Source organism: Halichoerus grypus, chromosome 6, assembly GCF_964656455.1.
Source record: "Halichoerus grypus chromosome 6, mHalGry1.hap1.1, whole genome shotgun sequence".
Lineage (NCBI taxonomy): Eukaryota > Metazoa > Chordata > Mammalia > Carnivora > Phocidae > Halichoerus > Halichoerus grypus.
In genome coordinates this window covers 175880839-175903929 of record NC_135717.1, presented here as the reverse complement: position 1 = coordinate 175903929, position 23091 = coordinate 175880839, and the positions used below count along the sequence as shown (strand labels likewise).

The 23091-nt window shown below is 54.5% G+C and overlaps 1 protein-coding gene across 1 annotated transcript in view; it reads left to right on the top strand.

Annotated features, from left to right (window-relative positions):
- The first annotated feature begins 716 nt into the window (after nucleotides 1–716).
- The window catches only part of CERK (ceramide kinase), a 40459-nt gene continuing 18084 nt past the window's right edge, over nucleotides 717–23091 (top strand). The window contains exons 1-3 of the mRNA XM_036072836.2: nucleotides 717–953; nucleotides 18038–18151; nucleotides 18464–18586. Coding sequence (XP_035928729.2) covers nucleotides 821–953; nucleotides 18038–18151; nucleotides 18464–18586 — 370 coding nt within the window. The 5' untranslated portion in view covers nucleotides 717–820. The remainder of the gene's footprint in view (nucleotides 954–18037; nucleotides 18152–18463; nucleotides 18587–23091) is intronic.

The following is a 23091-nucleotide window of genomic DNA, read 5'->3' as shown; positions in this document are numbered from 1 at the left end:
CCCCCCCCCCCGGGCCTGTAAGCAGAGGAACCTATGGTAGTTTGGGGGTGGGGGTGGGCAATAGGGCTCGCATCTCCTATGGCTGCCTGTCCAGGCCTTCGAGCTTCCTTCTGAGAGGAAGGCAGGGCCAGCCCAGCTCCGGAGAGGACATCAAGCCGCCCATCGGCGCCGCATCCGGATTGGCATAGGTGCCCCTCGCCCAGCCGGAGGGCCGGGCCCGCCTGCCACCCCGGACACCGCCCAGGCAGCATTTCTGCGCCACCGGCCACCCCGACCCCGCCTGTCATTACGACCCACCAAGGAGGCATTACTCCAGGCCCGGCAACTGTGACCCGGACCCTAAGACCAGCGGCGAGGGGAGGCCACCTCCTCCTGGGCCTGCGCCCTCGGGACGATCCCGGGACAGCGCCCCGGGTCCGCGCGGCCCGACTCCCGCCCCCTCCCCGCGCCCCCCAGCGCCCTCCTCGGTCCCACGCCCACCCCCTTGTCTCCCCCCAGCCGGCCCCTCCTCGGTCCCCCACCCTGCCGCTCCCGCCCCCCCCCCGCTTGCGCCCCGGCCCCCTCCTCAACCCCACCCCGCGCCGGCCCCCTCCGCGTCCCCCGCGGCCGCCCTGCGTACGGGGTGACGCAGCGCCGCTCGCCCCGCGCGCCCCGCCCGCCCCGCCCGCCCCTGCGCCCCGCGCCGCCGCCGCCGCCGCCCGGGCTCCGGGGGCCGCTAACGGTCCCGCGCCCCTCGGCGTCCGCGCCGGCGCCCCGTGCCCCCGCCCCGTGCTGGTGCTGCGCCCGGCAGAGCAGGCGGCGCCGGCGGGCGACGGGCGCGATGGGGGCGGCGGAGCCGCTGCGCTCGGTGCTGTGGGTGAAGCGGCAGCGCTGCGCCGTGAGTCTGGACCCCGCGCGGGCGCTGCTGCGCTGGTGGCGGAGTCCGGGGCCCGGAGCCGGAGCCCCCGGCGCAGGTGAGTGTCGCCGCGGCCCGCGGGCTCGGCCGGGAAGCCGGGGAGGGGGCACGGACGCGGCCCGGCACCGGGGGGGGGGGTGTGCGCTCCGGGGACCCGGTGACAAAGGGCGAGTCGGCGCGGTGCCGCGGGGAGGGCCGGAGATCCGGCGCCCGCGGTCCCCTGCGCGGATGCGCCCCGGGCGGGCGAGCCTCGGGCCGGGCGGTGTCGCCTGGTCGCCGCTGCATCGCGCAGACCGGCCCCCGGGGACCTGAAGGGCACCTTCGGGATGAGATCGGTCACGGATGGATCCCGAGGGGTGTGGGCGCCCTGCACTCGGTTTCGGTTTAAACCAAGGACGGACGCTTTTCTTTAGCGGGGGCCCCAAACAGAGAGGCAGCCCTGCAGGGTAGGGGGTTCCCGTTGTAAAGACGAGGAAGGGGCTCTCGACCTTCCGTCTGGGCTGTGCTCCGGGGGGCGCGGTCGGGAGTTGATTTCGGTACAACAGGCTGGACACATGACCTTCAGAGGCCCTCCCGACTTGAAGAAGTGTAATTTGGGTAAAAATGGAAAGGACACACCCGGCCCAAGGGACACTCTCTCCCCAAGGAGAAGGGGCCAGGGGCTCCCGGGCAGAGCTGTCTGCTGGCAGAGGGATGGGAGGAGGCTGATGAAGGAGATGTCATTTGATCCTGGGAAGGAGGGAGGAGGATGCCCCAAGGGGTGTTGGACAGTGGGAAAGGGGAGAGGCTTCCAAGGCAGAGGAAGCCCAGGGCTGACCAGTGTGGGTGTGTTTCACTTCATTCATTTGTCTTGTGCAAGTTTTTATAGAGGGCCTGTTGGGAGGGTGCCGTGGTATCCTAGCCTTGGCTCAGTGCACATGGCAGAGTCCCTGCCGAAATGGATCATTTTCCCTGGAAGGGAGACAGAGGAGTGCACGCGCAGAGACATGTATGTCTGAGGAGAACACCCTGACAGGTGGAGGCAGGTGGCTGTGGTCCAGGGGCAGCCAGCAGCCCGCCCTTAGGTGGCCACACTTGACTGCAGACCTGGAGGGACCGTGCACACGGGGAGAGGTGCAGTTGGGAAGCACCGCGAGGGCCCTAAGACCAGCCAGGAGGTGGGGGAGAGGAAACGGGGCGCTATGGATCCCGGGGGCTGAGGTGGGACTTCTCTTTCTCTGTGAGTGCCTGGGAGCCCCCAGGAGGGCTTTATCCAGCTCAGCCTTCCTAAAGGATCCCTGCAGAGTGAACCGAGGAGGTGCAAGCGAGTGCAGTGGGGAGGCTGCTGACCCAGTCGGGGCAGGAGTAGGGGTGAGCACAGCGGGGTCTGCTTAAAATGCAGAAGCTGAGTGAGGGGAGCATGGTCCAGGTGTGCAGTCCATTGAAGTCACGGCAGGAGACTTGGGGATTTATTGTTTTAATTATTGGGGGTGGGTGTTGCAGAGGTCGGGATTCTCTCCTGGGCAGAGTTTGGGGTGCCTTTTAGACGCCTTGGGGATGGTCAGGGTGCTGCAGGAGCTTCCCGACGCTGAGGTTGTGAGGCTCAGCGGGTTGGAGGAGGGGTGGGCAGAGCTGAAACGTAGGCGGGGCCAAGATCAAGGGTGGCCTCCGACCCAAGACCAGCACTTGGTTTCCGGTCCCTGCAGAGAGCCTTTCTGTGGCGGGGTGGCTGAGAGTCTACTCCCGTGTGATCTTACTGAGGTCCCTTTGGGAGAAATGTCTTGCCTCAGATCTCACCCTCGGGCCTCCTGGCACCACCCACCAGGGCCCTCTGTCTCGCTCTTGCCCTCGCATGCTGCGGTGAGTGGTGCCTGGCCTGGCCCCAAGGGCTTTGAGCTGTTCTCTCCATCTCGGGGCTCCAGGATGGGGCTCTCCCGTGCAGCCATGCCGCCGCCGTTCTGTGTCATACCCGCACAAGACCCCTGGGTGGGTCCCAAGCCAGCCAGTGGCAGTGTGGCCTCCCGCGGGCGTCAGCACCCCACCCCTGTGGGTTGTCCGGATGGGAAGTCCCTCAGTGCCTGCTTTCAGCGTGGGCGCCCTCCGCCGGCTCCCAGTGGTTTCTGGTCGCCAGACGCGGGGCCTTGCGGGCCTGCTTGCCTCTGCCGGTGCTCACTGCCACGGCCGCCAGCCCTCTTTCTTGGGATGGTGGTGGTTTGGCTTTTATACACCGTGGAGGCACTTCGGTGGGGGCTCAGCCGGAGCTTCTCAACCAAGAGCTTGGTTCCCTCCCTGGAGAGGCCGAGGGCTGCGCAGCCCGGGCCGGTGGGCCTCCTCCCGGAAGGGTCCTGTTCTCGTCACGCCCTGTGCTTCCCAGCACCGTGCAGAGCATGGTGAGAGGCGCAGAGAGGGCTGCACCAGCTCTTTGGGGTTTCCCCATTACTCTGCACCCCCAAAAGGAAGCAGGCCCGTGGGACATGATTGCACGCTGGAGATCAGGAGGGTCAGCAGGGCCGACGTGGACCAGCCCACGGGACATTTCATTCAGTTGGCTCCCAGGGACAGATGGGGAAGGAGTGCATTGGGCATGCCGCAGCAGGGGGTCAGAGAAGGGGTTCAGGGCCACCGTGTGCACTGGGCGGGGTGCGGCCACTCGGGTTATGTCATGTGACCCTCCTGTGTCTTGAGAATATCACTGCTGTTTTCAGACACAAAAACTGGAATTGCTCACAGAGGCGAAAGATGTGCCCAGGGGAGCTATTCTTTACTCCAGGCCTGTGCTCGGCGGGTCAACGTGGCTCGGTGTTGGAGAGACAGGTTAGGACGAGGAATTGGGAGGGGCATGGTTTTCTGGTCCCAGGGAGGGCCGCCCTGTCCCTAAGGATGCGGTGAGAGCCAGTGCCCCTGGGTGCCGGCCTGGTCGGAAGTAAAGCCGACCGAAAACAGGAAACTGCGCAGAGGCGTCCTGGCTCAAAGTGGGTCGTGCTAGTTGAACTTGAAACAGACTGTAGCTACATCTGGGTTGTATGCGTTCTGTCAGGGTCGGGGCTGGCAGGAGCGTGCGTGCGTGTGTGCGTGTGTCCGGGCTGGAGGGGTCAGGGGGGTAGACACCGCGGCCCAGGCTCCGCCGTTGAAGGAGGGCCCTCCCCTCCCTTCCACCGGCCCCACCTGGAATGCCCCATGGCTGGCGGTGAGCTCCTTGGCCAGGTCACGGCTGTATTTATAAACAGCGTCTCTAATACCACCTGTGCGGTGCCAAGCAAAACGTAGGCAAACCACAGATAACTTACAGAAAACTTAAAACCTAGAAAACACAGACAGAAAAGCAGGTAGATAGAATTCACCCTTAGTCTCACCCTTAAGCAGTGACTACTATTTGGTGTTTTTGTCTATGTAAACATGCATGAAAGAAGAGTTAGGGAAACACTGCAGAGTGTTTTCCAGGGTACTATTTACTCACTTAAAACGTGACTTTTTAACATCAGCTTTATCGTCTGATGTCTGATGTTGGCTCAGGTCATGATCCCAAGGTCCTGCCCTGCATCAGGCTCCCTGCTCAGCAGGGAGTCTGTTTGTCCCTCTTCCTCTGCCCCTCCCCGCAGCTCGTGAGTGCACATGGGCATGCGTGCTCGCGATCTCTCTCTCTCTCTCTCAAATAGATAAAATCTTCAAAAAATAAATAAGGTCAGCGTTATTGAGGTATAATTTGCAGGCAGTAAAATCCACATATTTTAAGGGTATAGTTTGGTGAATTTTGATAAATATATGCACCTGCCTAAGCAACACCCCATCAAGATACAGGACATTCAGACCAGCCCAGAACCTTCTCCCGAGCTCCATCCCTCCGTCTCTGCGTCTCTGCGTCTCTGCACAGCTCCATCACCAGGAATGGAGTCGACCTCTAATAGAATTTCCTGTAAGTGCAGTCATGCAGTATGTGCTCTTGTCTCTGGCTTCTTTATCTCACTTAATCTTTTTGCAATTCATCATGTGTCAGTGGTTGGTTCTTCCTTGTCACAAAGTAATACTGCATTGTATGAGAAAACCAGTTTGTTTATCCATTCACTTGATGGACTTCAGGACCATTTCCAGTGTTTGGCTGTATGAATAAAGATACTGATCATTGCGTACAAGTCCTTTTGGGGGCATATGCTTTCTTTTCTCTTGGATGCATATTTAGGAGTCGAAAGCTAGCATAAGAAAGCTCATGTCTTAAGACGTGATTTTTCTTGGTTGTGCAATCTTTTATTACATGAACACTACAAATGCCTTTTTTATTTATTGATGATATAAAAGTTCCTCAAAATCAGAATTGGATGGATTGAAGATTTTGATGTAAAGATAAATTAGTACAAGAAAACAGAGGATAATTTATAATTTTGGAATATGGGAAGACCTCACTAACCAAGATGGAATCTATACAAAAAGAAAAATCTAGATTATTTCAATAAATAAAAATCTTACAGTTTTTTTGGTAAGACTCCATAATTTAAAAGATGATGGCAGTGATATTTGCAACAAATATGACAGTCAAAGGATTAAAATTAAGAAAACATTTTGGACACACAAAAATGGGTTTAGGGACACATGGGTGGCACAGTTAGTTGTGTGTCTGACCCTTGACTTCCACTCAGGTCGTGTTCTCAGGGTCGTGGGATCTAGCCCCTCATGAGGCTCTGCACTGGGCGTGGAGCCTGCTTAAGAGTCTCTCTTCCTCTCCCTCTGCCCCACCCCCCTCCCTGCACACACACACTCTTTCTCTCTCAAAACAAAATTGATTTTAAAAATCCACTGCAAAGAATACGTACAGGCTGTTCACAGAAGAACATAATTCAAGGATGAGTGATGAGTGTCTGGGGAGATCCTGAAACCAAAGCAGCGTGGAGGGCGGAGCAACTTGCGACAAGCTGGTTTGGGACATTAATCTGGAAATATTTTGACAGTGTTTTTAAAAAAAGGATCTATCATTTGGCCCATCGACCCTATTTGATCCTCTGTGTCAAGGAAGAACACTGGTATCTAGGAAGGGTCTTTCGCAGTTTAGAAGGGTGTCTTCCGTGTGTTTAAGACACTCTGCTATCGTGATAGTGTTTGCTTTCCTCTCCTCGCCCGATTTCTGCTGCTTCTCCACCAGCCCAGACTTTGGCATGCGGGCTCTCTTACGGAATGCAGTCGGTTTCTGCCTTCAGCATGTGTTTCTCGAACGTGTAGATTGGGCCAGAATAAGGCGCTCTTCGCTCTTACGGTCTTGGGCTGACTTCACGGGCCGAGTATCAGCACCACGTGGGCCTACGGCTTTTGCTCTGCTTCGTGACTTCTCTTGAGCTCTGGTGCCAAGTCTCGAACGACACCCGATTCCGAGCTGGATTCGGCCAGCGGCTCAGACCGGTCAGCAGCGGCTTCTCCGCTTCGCGCCTGGGCCTGGGTGCCCCCCGCCGGCTCTGCTTCTCCCGCGTGCTGCCCCCGGGTCACGGCGCACGCCTCTTGTCGCCATCCCCTGCGCACATGCTTCTCCTTCTCCGCACACGGCTTCCGATGCCTTCTGCCACCGCCCGCCTCTGGGCCTCCCCTTTCCGTCTTTCTCCTTCTCTGTCGCCTCCTCAGAACAGTCCTGTGATGGCTGAACCCTGGTTGTGGGATCAGAAGTCTGGAGAGCACCCTGAGCCCTTCTAGAGCGGCCCCGCGCAGGAAGGAGCCCGCTGGGTGCAGCGGCACTGAGGCTCTGCTAGAAAGTTCTTCCACACGCGCCGCTCGCTGGCCCCGCGGGCGTCCTGTTGCAGGTGCGTGGCTCGCACTCAGCCTCCGTGATCTGGACCCGTGGTAGCCGCCCCACCTGCTGCCTTCTGATTCAGCGCGGCTTCCCTGCCAGACGCTTTTCCTCCTGTCCCAGGTTCGAATCCTACCCTCCTTCCAGGTTCAGCCCTGCTGGGGCTTTGCCCTTCAGCAGCCTTCTTCCTCTGAGTTTTGTATAGCTCTGTTTCTCTCTGCTTTGTGTGGTGACTTTTGCTTTTTAAATTTTTGTATGTATTTGTTTTCTCTACCCTGCATTCTGTCGGAGGGCAGACTCCAGTGTCAGCTCGTCCCCATTCTCCGGAGCTCCCCCATCAAGCAGCGAGGGGAGAGGGCATGAGGCATTGTAGGTCCCACCGCCCCTGCAGGGAATGGCGGTGGGAGGGGCGCCCAGGGATCTCTTGCTCTGTTTGCTGTTAAGCACCCTTGCTTTTCTCTGAAGGGGCGTGGGTTTGAAACCATCAGGAGTGACTGGTTTGTGCAAAGCCCACAAATTCTCCACAGTCCCAAAGAGTAACACCGCAGATCCTAAAGTGCCGCGTACCAAACGCTTATCCGACGTGACCCATGGAAGTCTTATTAATACCCCATTCTGAAGCCGCAAGTAATGCAGATAGTCAGATTATATAAAGCTCTGACCTGCATGTTCTGATAGGGAGGAATCTCAGTACATCTGAATAGGGAATAAATGGCAATCCTCTCTACCTTTTCCAGAAAAGAAGAGAATCTCTCCAGATTTGGGTAAGTGCCCTTGTAGGAAGAGGCGCTCAGCCTCTGCGGTCTTAGCAGATGCCGGAAAGAGTAGACACGCCTGTGGTGCTGCCTCGGGCACTTGCCACGGTTATTATCAGATTCCCTGATTTAGCCGTAGCCCAGCATGATCAGAAACATTGTGATTTTTCTGAGGTTATTCAAGGTTAACTTTTATTTGTTACTCTAAAACATGCCTCCAAACATTTTCTTAAAGGGCCAGATAGCAAATATTTTAGGCTTTGTGGGTCACAATTCCTCAACTCTGCTGTTTTAGCATAAAAGCAGCTACAGACAGTATGTAAATGAATTCATGTGGCTGTGTGCCAATAAAACTTTATTTATAAAAGCAGACAGCTGGCTAGATTTGGCCTGCAGCTTGCTGACCCTGTTCTAAATCATTATTTGTGAAGAGGGAATAACCATGTGATGTATTGTAAAAGTAGCTAATCCAGATGACTAAAAATATTTTGACCTTCAAAACAAGCAAGCAAACAAATCTGGTCATCTGGAAAAACTGACACTGCAATTTGGGAAACATACCCATTTAGGTTCTGGTCCCATCATGCACTGGTCTGTAAGCAGAAAGCCCATCCTCCCTCTGAGGGATAGCATATCCATTTGCAGACTGGGCTCAGGCATCAGAATTGGTCCAATTCCTTTCTCTCTGACCAGTTTCACACAAACCTGTCTACATCCCCCAGAGTGTGAAGTAACTTAAGAACAGAAGGAATGTGTTGAACTGATGTAGCCTATAGTGGTGTATGTTTCATAGTCACTTGATAGAGTGTGTATTCTGTTGTTCTTGGAGAAATGTGATGGATCCTGTTGGCTGACGATGGTGTTGGTTCTTAATATCCTTGTTGATCTGTGTACTTGTTTTATTGATTATTGAAGTCTCCAACTATAATTGTGGACTTCTCTATTTTGCCTTGTAGTTCTATAAATTTTTGCTTTATGTATTTTCCTGCTCTGTTGTTTGATGCATACATGTTCAGGATTGCTATGTCTTCACTTGGGGTTCACCCTTTTTCATTATGTAATGTCCGTCTCTGTCTCTGGTAGCTTTCTTTGTTCTGAGGACTGCTTTATCTGTTAACAAGCCACTCTTTCTTCCTTCCTTCCTTCCTTCCTTTCAGAGAGAGCAAACACGCACACATAAACACACATACACAAGTGGAGGGGGAGGGACAGAATGAGAGGGAGAGAGAGAATCTCAAGCAGACTCTGAGCTAAGTGCAGAGCCTGACGAGGGGCTCGATCTCACGACCCTGAGATCATGACCTGAGCTGAAATCAAGAGTCAGAAGCTTAACCAACTGACCACCCAGGCACCCGAACTCTTGCTTTCTTCTGATTAATGTTTGCGTGACATGTCTTTTCCATCCTTTTACTTTCTACCTGTTCCATTGTTAGATTTGAAGTGAATTTAGACCACATATGGTTGAATCATGTTTTTAAATCTCCGTCTTCTTTTTTCCTTACCATCACCTGCCTCCTGAGCACACAGAAGGCTCAGACTTTGCCCCAGCACATCAGGCCACACCACTGGGTGCAGGAAGGGGGTGTGCCTCGGTCCAATCCTGGCCTAGCCCATCTCCTCCCTCCCGCACAGGGCTCTGGTGTGTGACATTGTGTCATGGAACAGAACTGTGCCCTTGATTGTGTTTTTGTTCTGGTCCTGTGTCAGGCCTCCTGGGTATCTTTGGGGGCCCTGCGGAGTGGCATGCTCCAACCGCCTTGACCCCAGCCGATTTGTGTGTGTGTGTGTGTGTGTGTGTACTCATGCACATGTACCATCCTCATGACATACTAAGTCCCTCTCCTGTTGGACACGAGGCCGCTGTGGGCACTCAGGTTCGTCCAGGAACTTGGAGCCGGAAAGCTGATTGTCGGCAGGCACTGTTTCTCATCTGAGTCATGATTGTGGAGCAAGTTCAGTCTGAGCAGGTCATGCCGAGCACAGAAGGGCGTACAGCACAGACGTGACAAGGGAGACAGCAGAAGGCAGAGTGCTTGCAGCTGTTCCTGGCTGGCTCTGCCCGGATTGCTGCAGAGCCGGGTCTCCCCGGCATCACCTGTGGCTTTGCTGGACTGTGGTGGCCATTCGGTCCTCACCTTTATCGGGGGGTTAACTGCTGGGCGGCACAAGTCCCCCTCCTCGTGAAGGGGAGCACAGGGGAAGTGTACCCGTTGTCAGCAAAGCGCTCGCACTTTCAGCTAAGATTTGGTTGCAACATTTCAGACCATTTTTGGGAAGGACTTTATTACATGAGAACATTTTTCTGAGTTTGTATTAATTGTAATACTTGAACCAGTACCAGTGGCCCTTAAAATGGATTGCTTTATTGTTATTACAAGACGTCACTGTGAGCTTGAACACACAGAGGCGTGTCTAAGTCCGGCTGAGGTCTGCTAGGGAGAGCGGGGGGAGACTTGTGGCAGCCTCACGTCTGGCTCACGTGAGCTGCATTCTAAGAAGAAGGATTCTTTATAAAACGTGCAAAACCTAACAAAATGACCTACCCTAGTGTAGTATTTATAAGGATATTCTTACAAATGAAAGTTTAAGTCCTTCAAAATTAAAGATACTCGAACACAGTGTGCTGTACTTGCTGCCTGATTATTGTTTAAAAAAAAGTCTTTTCACCAATTTCTGAATGGTTTGTGGCTGTTCACGTGCACCCCTTGTGGCCTGTCTCGGGCCCTGAGGTTGAGGTGGGGGCCCTTCGGGACCAGGTGCGGGCAGGGCAGGGACGGTGGAGAGGAACGTGTTTTAGTCGATTTGCCAAAGTCAATTCTGGGCCTGCCGCTCACCGTCTGGGGCTTGGACGAGTTGTCTGACTTCCCAGGGAAGTGGGGATGTGTGAAGTCTCCTGTTGAGTCCATCTGTAAGGCGAGGATCATACTTACCCTCGCGTCGTCGTGAGGATTATCTGCACTTATAAATTTAGCACAGACCTGCACTCACAACGGCCGGGATTGTTACTGCTGTTACATGCGTCCCACAGCGGGAGCGCGCCAGGGCCCCGTGAGGCGGTGGCCCGTGGGGACACACAGAGGCAGGCCCATCCTCGGGGCACTGTGACCTAGCAGGGAGGCAGAACAGCGGCTGGGTGTGTGCCTGTGTGTGCATGTGCCCAGTGATCACGGACAGGGCAGGGGCGCTGGTGGTGGGGGTGCTGAGCGGGCAGAGTTTAGGCTGGAAAATGGGGGAGACCCTGGGTGTGTGTGTGTGTCTGGCGGTCTGTCTGAGGGACAGCGGCGGTTTCCATGTGAGTCTGAGTAGAACGGACTTGACATCCCAAGCAAGTTATGTGTGCATTACACACGTAAACCTGTAAACCAGTAAAACCTGATCAGTTCATTCCGTGCTACTTTGGAATTCGTAACGCGTTAGATGAGAGGTAGAATTTATTGTCGATGAGGAGTGAGTATCCTATCTCGAGATTGGTTTATAACATGTTTAATAGTATAAAATAAAAATATCAAATAAGTATTCAAAATGTGTGGTTTTCTTTTTCTCATTTGGTTGAACATGTGCCTCTTCTCCTGTATTTTTCTTTCTTTCTTTTTTTTTTCTTTAAAGATTTTATTTATTTGACAGAGACACAGAGAGAGAGGGAACACAAGCAGGGGGAGTGGGAGAGGGAGAAGCAGGCTTCCCACTGAGCAGGGAGCCCGACGTGGGCTTGATCCCAGGACCCTGGGATCATGACCTGAGCTGAAGGCAGACGCTTAACGACTGAGCCACCCAGGCGCCCCACTTTATTTTGAATTGGCTCAGTTTTTACTGCATTGCAAAAGTTGACGCTACTTAAAATTTCAATCCTAAACTTCGACAACATGACCTTAAACTAGACTAGGGCCCACATCCTGATGACGCTGGACAGATGGGCTGTATCTTGTCCCAGGTACAGGGAAGACGAAAGGAAGAAAACACTTGTAGCAGAACACGTGTGTTTGCCTCACACGGTTGTGATTTTCCTACCTCGTTCCTGGGCTGTGTCTTCAAACCCAGCGCTGCCCTGGGCGCTCCCTGCCCAGAAACTGGCGGTGACCGTCTGGGTGTCAGGACCCACCACCCTGTCTCCCCATTTTACTCTGAACACAAATAGCTCTTCCTGTACTTAGACTGTTTTTCTTTTTAAATACTCTGACTCTGGAAGCGGAGGGAGTCTGTTGTCATTAATACAAGCCTCTCTTTAGTTCTGTGTTTATGACCAACTTCGCCTGAACATCTGTTTCTCAAAATCTGCAATATCTGTAGAGGGCAATAAAACAGTCTGTTTCTACTGGATTCCAAATCAAGTCTTTTCAAGACCAGAAATAACTGCAACCGTAGCAGCCTGAAGAGAAAGAACAGCGAGGGGGAGGTCTCCAGCGTTCCCCGAGGTGCATGCAGGGCCCCTGCGGGGGGAGCCAGGTAGAGGTGTGTCTGCCTTCTACCCCTGCACACACGTGAGGTCGCGTGCGCGCTTCTGTCAGTGCAGGACGATGTGTTTCCTAAGCATCTAAGACTGGCTCAGCATGTTGGTTGGGCCAAGCCCAGGATGGGATGCTAATTCCTGGAGCTTCACAGACTCATCTGGCAGGTGTAGACATCTTCTCAAACGCCAGGCTTTGAGTTGCTGCTCACGGCCCCGAGCTCAGGTGTCCCCAGTGTAGCAGGCCCGGGGAGAGTGCGTCCTTTGTTTAAAACTTTTTTGTCTGGTGGCATAGCAACACGTTCTTGGGAAGTTCAGTGTGAGGAGACAGGAAAATATTTTCGTGGAAGTTATGTCAAAGCCTCATGAGTGGGTCAGTTTTCTTGATGGTTTTGTGGGACATTCTGTCACCCTCTGAAGCACGAGGCTGTGAGGTGAGCCAAGGCGAGGAGGCTTGGGGACGCTCTAGTGAAGGAACGGAGCTGGGCTGGTGGCACGAGGTGGCCAAAGCCACAGTGTGTCCCGTAGAGCAAATCCTGTGTGTGTGTGTGACAGCCCAGCATCCCCCGGGGTGGAGAGCAGGTGGACAGTGAGGGCCAGAGGTCAGGGTGATGCACAGGTGACCTCCCAGCAGGGTCCGCTCTACCTGGATCACACGGCGGGGCAGTGTTTTGCCCCCCCCCGGCTGCGTGCACATGCACACACAAACACGCACATGCACACATACGCGCACACACATGCACACGAACACGCACGTGCACACACGCGTGCGCGCGCACATGCACACGAACACACACGCGTGCGCACGCACACATGCACACGAACACGCACATGCACAAATACGCGCACACACATGCACGCACGCACATGAACACACATGCACGCATGCACGCACACATGCACATGCACGCACACATGCACACGAACACGCATATGCGCACACACACAAACATGCACGCGCGCACGCACACATGCACACGAACACGCACGTACGCACATGCGCGCACACATGTACACGAGTGCGCGCGTGCACACACGCAAACGTGCGCATGCACACATACGTGCACATACACGCACACACGCACACATGCACATGAACACGCATGTGCACACGCACACATACACGTGCACACATGCACACACGCACGCATACGCACACAGACATACACACGAACACGCACATGCACACACACATGCACACATGCACACGAACACACACACAGGAACCCGCACACGCGCGCACACACACAAATGCACATGCACGCACGCACACGAACACACATGCATGCGAGCACGCAGAGCCCGGAGAGTTCCTACGGGGCCTTCGGAGCAGGAAGAACGGGCAGGGTGGTCTGTGTTGGCAGACAGGCTGCTGGGAGGGGGTCAGGTGGCACTCGGGACATATGATGCATCCATTGTTCTCTCTAATCTTGTGAGGAGACCCCCCCATGGCACCCCATTCAAACCCACCCGCGGAGGCAGGGCTCCACCAGCCTGGGAACCGTCCCTGAGTTGGGAAGAGCTGGCCCTCCCAGGCGCCCAGGCGGCTGCGGACTCGTGCGATCTTATCTGAGCCGAGAGAAGATGGCACGAGCCCACTTCCTCTTTCCTACAGCCCGGGAGCAGGGACCGGGAGGACTGTCATGCGGTCGTGGCCAGCCGCCAGCAGCCGGGTCAGGTCGCGCCCCCCATCTGTCCTGTTAGGGGGGTGGCGGTCACCCCGATGGACCGGGAAGTTTTACATCACCACTAAAAAGATCATTTCCGTGTAGTAACTGAGTATCGTAGAGAGGTTTTACAAACATACCGGTAACACCGTGCCATTCCTACAAGGCTGTTTCATGATTTGGCTGAACTCTGGATGAAAATCTCCAAGTTCTGCTGGACGCATCGGTGCTTATTTATTCTGATAGTTGTTCTGAGCGTTTGCCGTTTCGGGGCAGCGCGCGGGTGCCGGTCCAAGAACCGGGGGAGGTCCGGGGGGCGGCTGACAGCGCACTGGGGCCTGCAGGCTTTGCCAGGAAGGTGGGTGGTGGGAGGGGCTCGGACAGCCCCCCAGCCCCCGAGCCTGGGGTGTTGATTAACCTGCGTGGTGAGCGGCGGGATGTCCCCACGAAAGGTTCAAACAGAGCGATGCCACATCCACATTTGTGTCATTGTGCACTCGGGGGGCGGGGGGGTCAGGCTGGGAGCCACCCTGAGGCAGGAAAGGAGTCAGGCAGGACTCCTGGGTAGCTGGGCAAATGAGCACGAGGATGGAGCACTCTTTGCAGGCTGGGGATCAGCAGGGAAGGAAGCTTCTGGAAAGGGGCAGCAAACCAGAAAAGATAGGTTTAGATTTAGAAGGTTGGGTGTGAGGCACCTGTGGGACAGACGCACACACATGTAGGACACCCACCTTTCCCCTGCGCCCCCAAGACCGGCCTTAGTTTCCTTCTGTGTTTTCTGTGTAAAGAACAGGTTGCTAAGCACAGTGATCCCCTAGGGCAGTGGTTCTCTGCTGGGGACGGTGCCCCCAGGAGACACTGGCCGGTGTCCGGCAATGTTGGGGTGCCCCCGGCATTCGTGGCTGGAGCCCAGGGATGCTGCCCAAATCCAGCAACGGCCAGGATGGCCCCACCACGAAGAGGTGCCGTGGTTCCGGTGAGAAGCCCCGGTCTCGGGGAGTTTTGTGGTTTGCAGCGTCTTTCTGTCCGTTGGAGAAACCTGTCTGGTCCAGACGTGTACTGCACTAGGAGGTTTTTAAAAAGAGGCGTCAGGTTGTTACTTTTATAAAGTGATAGGTGACTCCCGTGAGCCTCGGCCGCTGCTCCCTCTGCAGACAGGGCCGCGATCAGCTCGAAGAAGGCAGTGATGAGGAGTAAGATCCGAGGGTGATTTCACCGGAAAGATGCGTGGTGCGTCAGCAAGGAAAGTACAGACTCTGGCCCGAGTCAGGGCGACTGCGCCCCTGATGGCAGGGCTGGGCGGGGGGGCAGCCTGCAGGACGGACTAGCATGTGCCCTGGGCCCCCACGTCCTCGTCTGGGGAGCCCTGTCCAACGACGTGGCCACCAGCCAGGTCCAATGTGGCCTGGAAGTAACCTTTCCTCACGACAGGACATCTGACCTCTCATGTCCCTGCCTGCTCTTTTCCAGAAGACCATTCTTTTTTTCCTAGTCTCACACGCAGTGCAAGGTCATGCAAAATGCAGGCAAATGGCAGAGAAATGCTAATATCGTGTAGAAAACGGAAGTGCCTCCACATTCCCACTGTTAAGTCTTTGCAAGACACTCCTCCATTTTTGTACACGCACTAATGTACTGTTGTTCCTGCTTGTGCTTGGCGTGTTTGCACGACACACGCTGTCCTACCCGGAGGCCCCTCCAGGCCAGCACGAGGAGGCGGGCACAGGACGGTTGCACTTTACCCTCGGAGGACCTCAGGCGGTCCCCACTGCTGCCCCCAGACCCTGGCCTCTGAGGAGACTGATGGAAGCCGGGTAACATGTTCTGTGTCCTGCAGGGGCTTGCTGTCCGTCTCCTCAGATTCTTGGTGGAGTTCTTTGCCTCCTAATTAGAGAGGAGAGTTTTGACAAATAGGGCCTTCTGCTCATGATTTGCACATGTGCAGTGAACTAGAAAAGAAAGGAATGCCCGGCCCTGAAGCCTCCGCATCCGTGTCCCCATCTGCATCCCCATCCCCATCTGAGTCCCCGTCCTCCTGTCCCCGTCTGTGTCCCCGTCCATCAAGCTTCCTGTGCTCCTGCGAGGGCAGCCCCCAGGCCAGACCCGGCACTCTCTTCCTGACATTCTTCAGATAGTAGAGATTTTTACTTCCCTGCTCATCTCAATCTTTCTTTAGAGAAGACAGTTCTGTGCCTTCCTGCGCATGGGAAATAGCACGTCCTGCTTCCATGGGTTTGTCTTGTTCTCAGCCAAGGATAGAGGACGCTCTGGGTAGGCTGACTGTAGCGGAAGACACGAAGCTTCATCCCAGAGTCCCTCCCTTGTCGTGTCCCCTGTCCTGTCCCCCACATTTCGGTTACGCAGGAGCAGACCCGCGTCAGCCCAGGCCTCCCTCTGCCCGGAGCCCCCTGAGCTCACCCACGTGAAAGCTCCATCAGCCTCGAAGTCACAAGCCTCCGTCCCTCCGTCCCATGCTTCCACCCCTGTCCCTCCCTCGGCTTCTGCTTCTCTGCCAGGCCAGCTTCTGAGCGGCTTGTCCCGGCCTCATTGCCGTCTCTGCTCAGACCCTGAGCGCCCCCTCCAGCCCCTCACTGCGCACCCCTCCTGTGCACTGTCACCCCAGCATCGCCTCCACGCACTCCCTCAGCGGCGGGAACGGCGTCCAGCGCCCGGTGGGTACCCCAGTGAGCGGGGACTGCAGGGCTCTCAGGATGTGGTCCTGGCCGTGTGCGATGTCACGGGTGAGCCTGCGAGCAGGACTCGGGGGGACCACAGCACTGGGCGCGGCACTGGGGAGCAGGGCGTGAGGCCTCCTGACATCTCACGCGTCCTCGTTCGGTTCTTCGAGTCTGTCAAACCAAATTAGCAAGATTAGGAATTACTAATTTGTAGACTCTCTTAAGTGGGTTATCCCGTGAGTCATGTGTAACTTCTAATTTAATGGCGTAATATGACTATTGTGTTCGTCTCTCGTGCAGTTTCTTAAAGTAGTCCGTCGTTTTGTTTGAATATTGAGAAGCATATCACTCCTAGTTATTGTGCGCACTTAGCTTATCGTAATAACCTCCTGGCTGTTTCTTATCAGACAGGCCCAAGTGTACCGATTGCCCAGGGGTGCGGGAGATCCTGACATTCATTCTCAGGGGTCTGAGATCACCATGTGAGCGTGTGATCCTGAGGCGGATCCCTGACTCATCCCGCTGTAAGCCTGGCCCTGCTCGGTGCCCCAGACGCAGACACCGGACAGCTCTTCCCCAGGAGACGGGGCGGAGGGCCAGGAAACGCTGGTGCGGACTCGGTGCAGCTCCAAGGAGGCAGGCCGGCGCCCCATGAATCGAGGAGGATGTGGGGGGGCAGGCTGTGGGATGGGAGCTGGTGGCAGGAAGCCCGCGTGGCTGCCCTGAGCAGAGGCTGCTACGGGAGGAGAAGGCAGGGTGCCCTGGAGGGAGCCCTCAGTGACCGGCTTCCCTGAGGGCCCCGAGCCGCACCCCCCAGCCTTCCCCCCCCTCCCCCCCCGGTGCGCCAGAGCCCACGCTGTCCTCTGAGGCCCACTTCTGGTTCCTCTGGAAGAGTATCCCTTCCCCTTGCTCCTGGCCAGGCTGACCCCGTTGGGCACCGTCCCCTCCCCGCCTGCCAAGGCTCCCTGGAGGCCCACGCCCATCCGGGTCCTAGGTGACCTCCGCAGGTAGTGACCTCCAGACCATGTGGAGCTGCCAAGGTGCCAGGGCAGGGGTTTCTACGAGCTGTTACTGAAGCAGAGCACTTCAGCTCCATGGCAGGTCTTACAGCCAACCTGGGACCAAACCACAGCTTACAATGCTCTTCTATGTAAAAATAGATCGGAAATCCTAACAGCAGTTTGCGGACACGCTTCCAGAATGTGGCCTGTGCAGACGGGGGCTCGCTGCCCTGGGTCTCTGCTTCCTGGCCCCCGGCCGTGTTGGTGCCCGGCTTGCCTCTGCCATCCGGGCAGCTCCGCGGAGTGGCCTCCTCCTGGGCTTCCCGCAGTGGACAACATGGGCCGCTGTCCGCCCCCAGGCCCATGCAGGGCTTCCCACATCTGACGGGAACCCCAGGCCTTCCCAGAGCCCCTGCCCTCCCCTGGCCTCCGCCTCGGTGGGGCCCTGACTCTCCGGGGCACGCGCGGTCCTGGGTCCTGCCTGTCCCAAGGCTCGCCACGTTCTTCCTCCCCACTTGGATTCCTGAGCCAGACTAAGGACAGACAGTGTCTTGAACATCTTTGCCCAAATTTAGCACGGTCGCTGGCCTGGAAAAGTCAGCTGAGCAGATGATTTGAAAAGTTGGCAGTCTACATTTGGTGACTCTGTTGGATAAACGGTCCCATCTTCTGATAACATTGAGTTTCCCAAATGTATTTAGCTCTGAATTTAAAAACTGCATATGATTTTCTTTGTACTTTTGGATGCCTAATGAGAATATTAAAGCAGAACGGTCCCAGCCCTTTGGAATGGACTTCTTGTACTCACGTGAGTTCTGTGAAATTCATCTGATGTGAGGATGTGGTCTCTACAGATGCTTGCTCTGTGCCTATTTCTGAGATCATCACCGTAGAGGAAACAGACACTCACGGGAAACGCTCCAGCAGCGGAAAATGGCAGAAGATGGAAAAGCCCTTCGCTTTCACAGGTGAGGGCGCGGACTCCCTCCCCCGTCTTCACCGATTTCACGCAGTGAAAAGGCGACGTTTTCGTCCCTTGTTTGACAAGCTGTGTCTCCTTTTTTTTATCTTTTAGAAACCGCCTTATGTAACTGTTTCCAAGATCGACTTCTAGTTAATGTTTTGATCATCTCGTTTCTTACTTTCTTTGTTTTTCTTTTTTATGTGGGTTAAAAGGACTGAGAAGTAGGTCTTTTTCCGAACGGCCCGGAAGCGGCTCCCCGGCCAGGTGGCGGGGCGCGGGTGCGAGGCCCGCCCTGACGGCCCGCTCTGTCTTGCAGTGCACTGCGTGAAGAGAGCCCGCCGCCGCCGCTGGAAGTGGGCGCAGGTCACCTTCTGCTGCGCCGAGGAGCCGCTGCGTCACCTGTGGTTGCAGGCCCTCCAAGAGCTGCTGGCGAAGCTCAGTACGTGCGCTCGCGTGCCCCCGGGCCCAGGCCGCTGCCCCGGAGCTGCTGCCCGCCTCGGCCACCGCTTCCCGTAACCGTGTGGCGGCCGGTCGGTGTGACTTAGAAACTGACCAAATACCAGTTAGAGGAGCAGCCCAGTGTCGTGGGCCGCCCCCCACGTGGCCTCCCAGGGCCGGGGCGCCTTCCCTGACCGGCCGCGAGCCGGGCCGTGGGTGCTTGGGCCTGCTGAGCCCCGGTTGCTGTTTCTGGGCAGCGGGCATGGCGATCCCTGCATTGCAGGTGAATGCGGGGCGTAACCCAGGTAGTGGGGACGCACCTCCCACATCGGGGGTGGGCCCCGACATCTGAAATGATGATGGGTTGCTGGGCGACGAGAGTCTGTCTCCCTCTCCTGTTTCGTGCTGTCCGGTTATAATCTCTATACATAATCCGGTCAACTCGGTCCTGGGTTTAACCACAGAATACAAAGAGCGTGGGTGTGGGGTGGTTTTTGGTCTTTTTAAGTTAATTTGGCATCTGGATCAAAAACTGAGGGACAATTTATTTGAAGATGGTGTGGCCCACATATGAGCTTCAGAGAGACTTCCTCCCCGGGAAGCCTCCTGCATCTGACCGTCTCATCCTGCAGGACGCGGCGCGTGCCCGCCGACAGTTCCTTACGTGTCACACCCCGGGGGCTCTGTCCTGCTTGTCCCCTGTTTCTCTAGACTCTTCCTCCTCGTCCTCACCGGCTCCTTTCCTGTGTCTCCCCCCCCCCCCCGCCCCCGTCCACCTGTCGCTTTCTTGAGATTTTGCGTCTCTAGATTCGGGCTGATTCTGTAGGTTCGGACTCCTAGAGGAAGGGCTCTGGACCTGCCCCCCATTAAAAGCTGGGGGGTTATTTTCCGCAGAACTCGTACGAAAGCCTCCAGTTACCAGCTGCCCCAGGCCCCTTGTATCTGCAAGTATTGGAGGGTTCTGTTAGTTCAGCTGCTCTGTGATTTTAACTCTAACTGTGTTGTCTGTTTTATTCTCCTGGAAGTAGCACAGACTCCGGGAAGCGCCCACATCCGCGCGTGCGGCTCGAGGAGCTCCCACACCGAGCGCTCCCATGTAACCAGCATCCAGATCCCAAACCAGAACCCTGCCAGCCCCCCAGGGCCCCCCGAGCCCCTGCAGTCGCTCCCCCGCGGGGCGATCACTGCCTGCTTCATTTCGTGCTTCGTAGACATCAGATTATACTGCAGAAGCCCCCGTGTCTGGCTTTTGGCTCAGCGTTGATGTTTGCGAGGCTACCCCACGTTGGGGTGTGTGGTGTCCGCTGCTCGTCCGGCTGGTGGCACGGTCCCCCGCCTACGACCATGGATTTCTCCATTTTACTGTTGAAGGTCACTGGGCTAGTCCTGGATGTGGGCACCAGCAGACAATGCCGTTCTGAACATTCTGGCGCATGTCTCGTGCTGGGCACTCGCTGGCCTTTCTCTTGGCTGGGTACGTGGGAGAGGAATTTCTGCGGGGGGCGTGCGTGCGTTCAACTCCACTAGACGCCATCAGACCGTCTTCCAGACTGCACTGCCAGCAACAGTCCCCCCGGCAGAACATCAGAGTCCTGGTTGCCCCCCATCTTTTCCACACCCCAGAAGTTGTAGCTGTTTTGACGGGTGTCAGGAGTCTTGCGCTAGGGTATTAATTTGCATTTCCTTGATAGCTACTAGAGGTGAGAAATATGTTCCTATGTTTATGGGCCACTTGGAAATCCTCTTGTAAGGAGTCTGTTTAAGTCTTTTGTCCATTTTTCTGTTGGGTGGTCTATCTTTTCTTCATGTTATGTAGATATTCTTTGCGTATTGTGGATTTAGATCTTTTGTTGGATTTATGAATTACAGATACCTTCTCTCGTTCTGTGGTTTGTGTTTTTATACTTACTGGTGTCTGCTGATGAACAGACGTCCTCGATTTTCATGTAGTTCTATTTCTCTCTTATTTTTCTCTATGGTTACTTTGGATTCTATTTGACATCTTTGTCCAGGGCCCTAAAGATATTTTCTCCTCAAAACTTTGTTTTACCTTTCACGTTTAGACCTACAGTCCGTTTGGAGTTGGGTTTTGTGTGTAAGGTGAGTGGTCAAGGCTCATTTAAACACAGGGCTGGGCTCGACCGCCTGGCTGATGGGAAGGACGGCCCTTACCCCGCGCACGCTGACACCACCACGCCGATCTTCTCTTCTTGCTTCTGTGTCGAACTTGGATTGAATTTCACTTTGTATCCAATGACTTTGCTAAATTCACTTATTAATTTTAATGGATTAATGATTCTTTTGGATTTGCTTTAAGCAGAATCATGTCACCTGTGAATAATGGCACTCCCGTTTCATTCATCTTAGTTCTTTTATTTCTCTTACACTTCTCCCCTGGGGCGGGTCCCAGTGGGGAGGATCATCTCAGTCCAGCTCTCCGGGGCAGTTTCCAACATTTCACTGTCAAGAATGATGTTTCTTGGGTTTTTAATAGATTTTTTAAAAAAAACATTAAGGGTCATCTGGCTGGCTGAGTCGCAGAGCCGGTGACTCTTAATATTAGGGTGGTGAGTTCAAGCCCCATGTGGGCATAGGGATTACTTAAAAGATAAAAATAAATAAAAATTTAAAAGTCAGGGGAAAAAAACATATTAGGGAAGTTTGTTTCTAATTCCTAGCTTTCTAGACTTTGTTTTTTCTTAAACCAGGGCTGATTGTTGAGTTTGATAGATGGTTTTTCTGCATCTCTGGAGGTGCTCGTGTGATTGCCTTCTCTTTGAGTTACTGTGTTAAGAACATTGGTTTCTCTTGTATAAAAGCCTTTGTGTTCCTATGAAATCCACTTGAACAAACCCGCTAACTCTTTTTGTATGTTTCTGGAGTTGACTTGCTGATACTTTGTTCAGGGTTTCTACACCTTGGCTCAGGGGAGAAGCAGAGCCATGCGTGAGTCTCTTGACTGGTTTTGCTGTCAAGCGTTGGTGGCCCCATGCAGGGAGATGAGAAATGCTCCTTCCTTCTGTTCTGTGGAAGTGTTTTCGTGACATTGGGGCTGTGGTTTTCCCTGAGTCCTTGGAAGCGTTCACTGGTGAAACCATCTGGGCCTGGGGTTTCTTTGTGAGAAGGTTTTCATTAATGACTTCAGTTTCTTCATTAAATATCAGACTATTCAGATTTTCTATTGCTTCTGCCAGGTCTGGTAAGTTGTATTTTTTGAGAAAATTTGTCCATTCATCCAAGTTTATAAATTCATTATTAAGAAGTCCTTTCACTTCCCTTGTAATATGTGCAGACTCTGGGGTAATGTCTCCTTTCTCATTCCTGATAATTAGTAATTTGTCTCTTCTCCCTAGTTCTGTAGCATCTTTATTAGGAATTGTCAATTTTATGGATCTTTTTACTTTTACTTTTTGAAAGATTTTATTTATTTATTTGTCAGAGAGAGAGGCAGGCAGAGGGAGAAGCAGGCTCCCCGCTGAGCAGAGAGCCCGATGCGGGACTCGATCCCAGGACCCTGGGATCATGACCTGAGCCGAAGGCAGACGCTCAACCGACTGAGCCCACCCAGGCGCCCCATTTTTATGAGTCTTTTTAAAGAACCAACTTTCGGCTTTATTGATTTTCTCTACTGTACATTCCTCCCAGTATTTTATTATGAAGGTTTTCAAGCATCCAGAAAAAGTGCAAGAATTGTATAATAAACAGGCACATACCCACCGCGTAGATGTGCAGTGGTTCATGGATTGCGAGCTTTGCTTTGCCAGCATCTGTGTATCTGTCCATTAGTTCATTATGATCTCTGCTGAGTTTCAGAGTAAGTGACAGACGTGGGGCACTTTAAACACTTCAGCGGGCACCTCATGAATTAGAGATCAACATTTGTGTACCGTTCTGAGCTAGAATTCCCATACGGTGAAGTGGACGGATCGTGAGTTTAAATCAATGGTATTGGAACATGCATACACGTAGCTGTTGTTGCCCAAAGCCCTATATGAGACATAGATCACCCCAGAGTTTTCTCGTGATCCTTCTGTCGGTGCAGAGACAGCCACCACGCAGATGGAATGACATCAGGGGGGCCCTTTCGAGTAGGGCTGTGACTCTCCACGTGACGGCGTTGACAGGGATCCACGTTGGTTAGTATACCAGCAGTCTGTGCTCTTTTACTGCCCAGTAGTATTCCATTGCGTAGCTGGACCGCATCTGTGTGTCAGCAGCCAGCTGATGGACGCGTAGGGTGTTTTCTCTCGGGGCTGTCTCGAACAGTACTGTTGTGAACTTCCGTGTGCAGAATTTTGTGTGGCCTTAGGCTTTCCATTTTTTGGAGTATATACTTTCTTGCTACTTCTATTGATTTGTTAGTTGTTTGTTTTTGAGTGTCAGAATCTATTTGAACTGACCCCAACAAAAATGGTGGGAGTTGCTGTACAAACATGGGTGTGAGCCAGGTGAGGAGGCTCTCTGGACGGGACTGAAGCCAGGGGCTGACGGCCTGTCTGTGTCTCA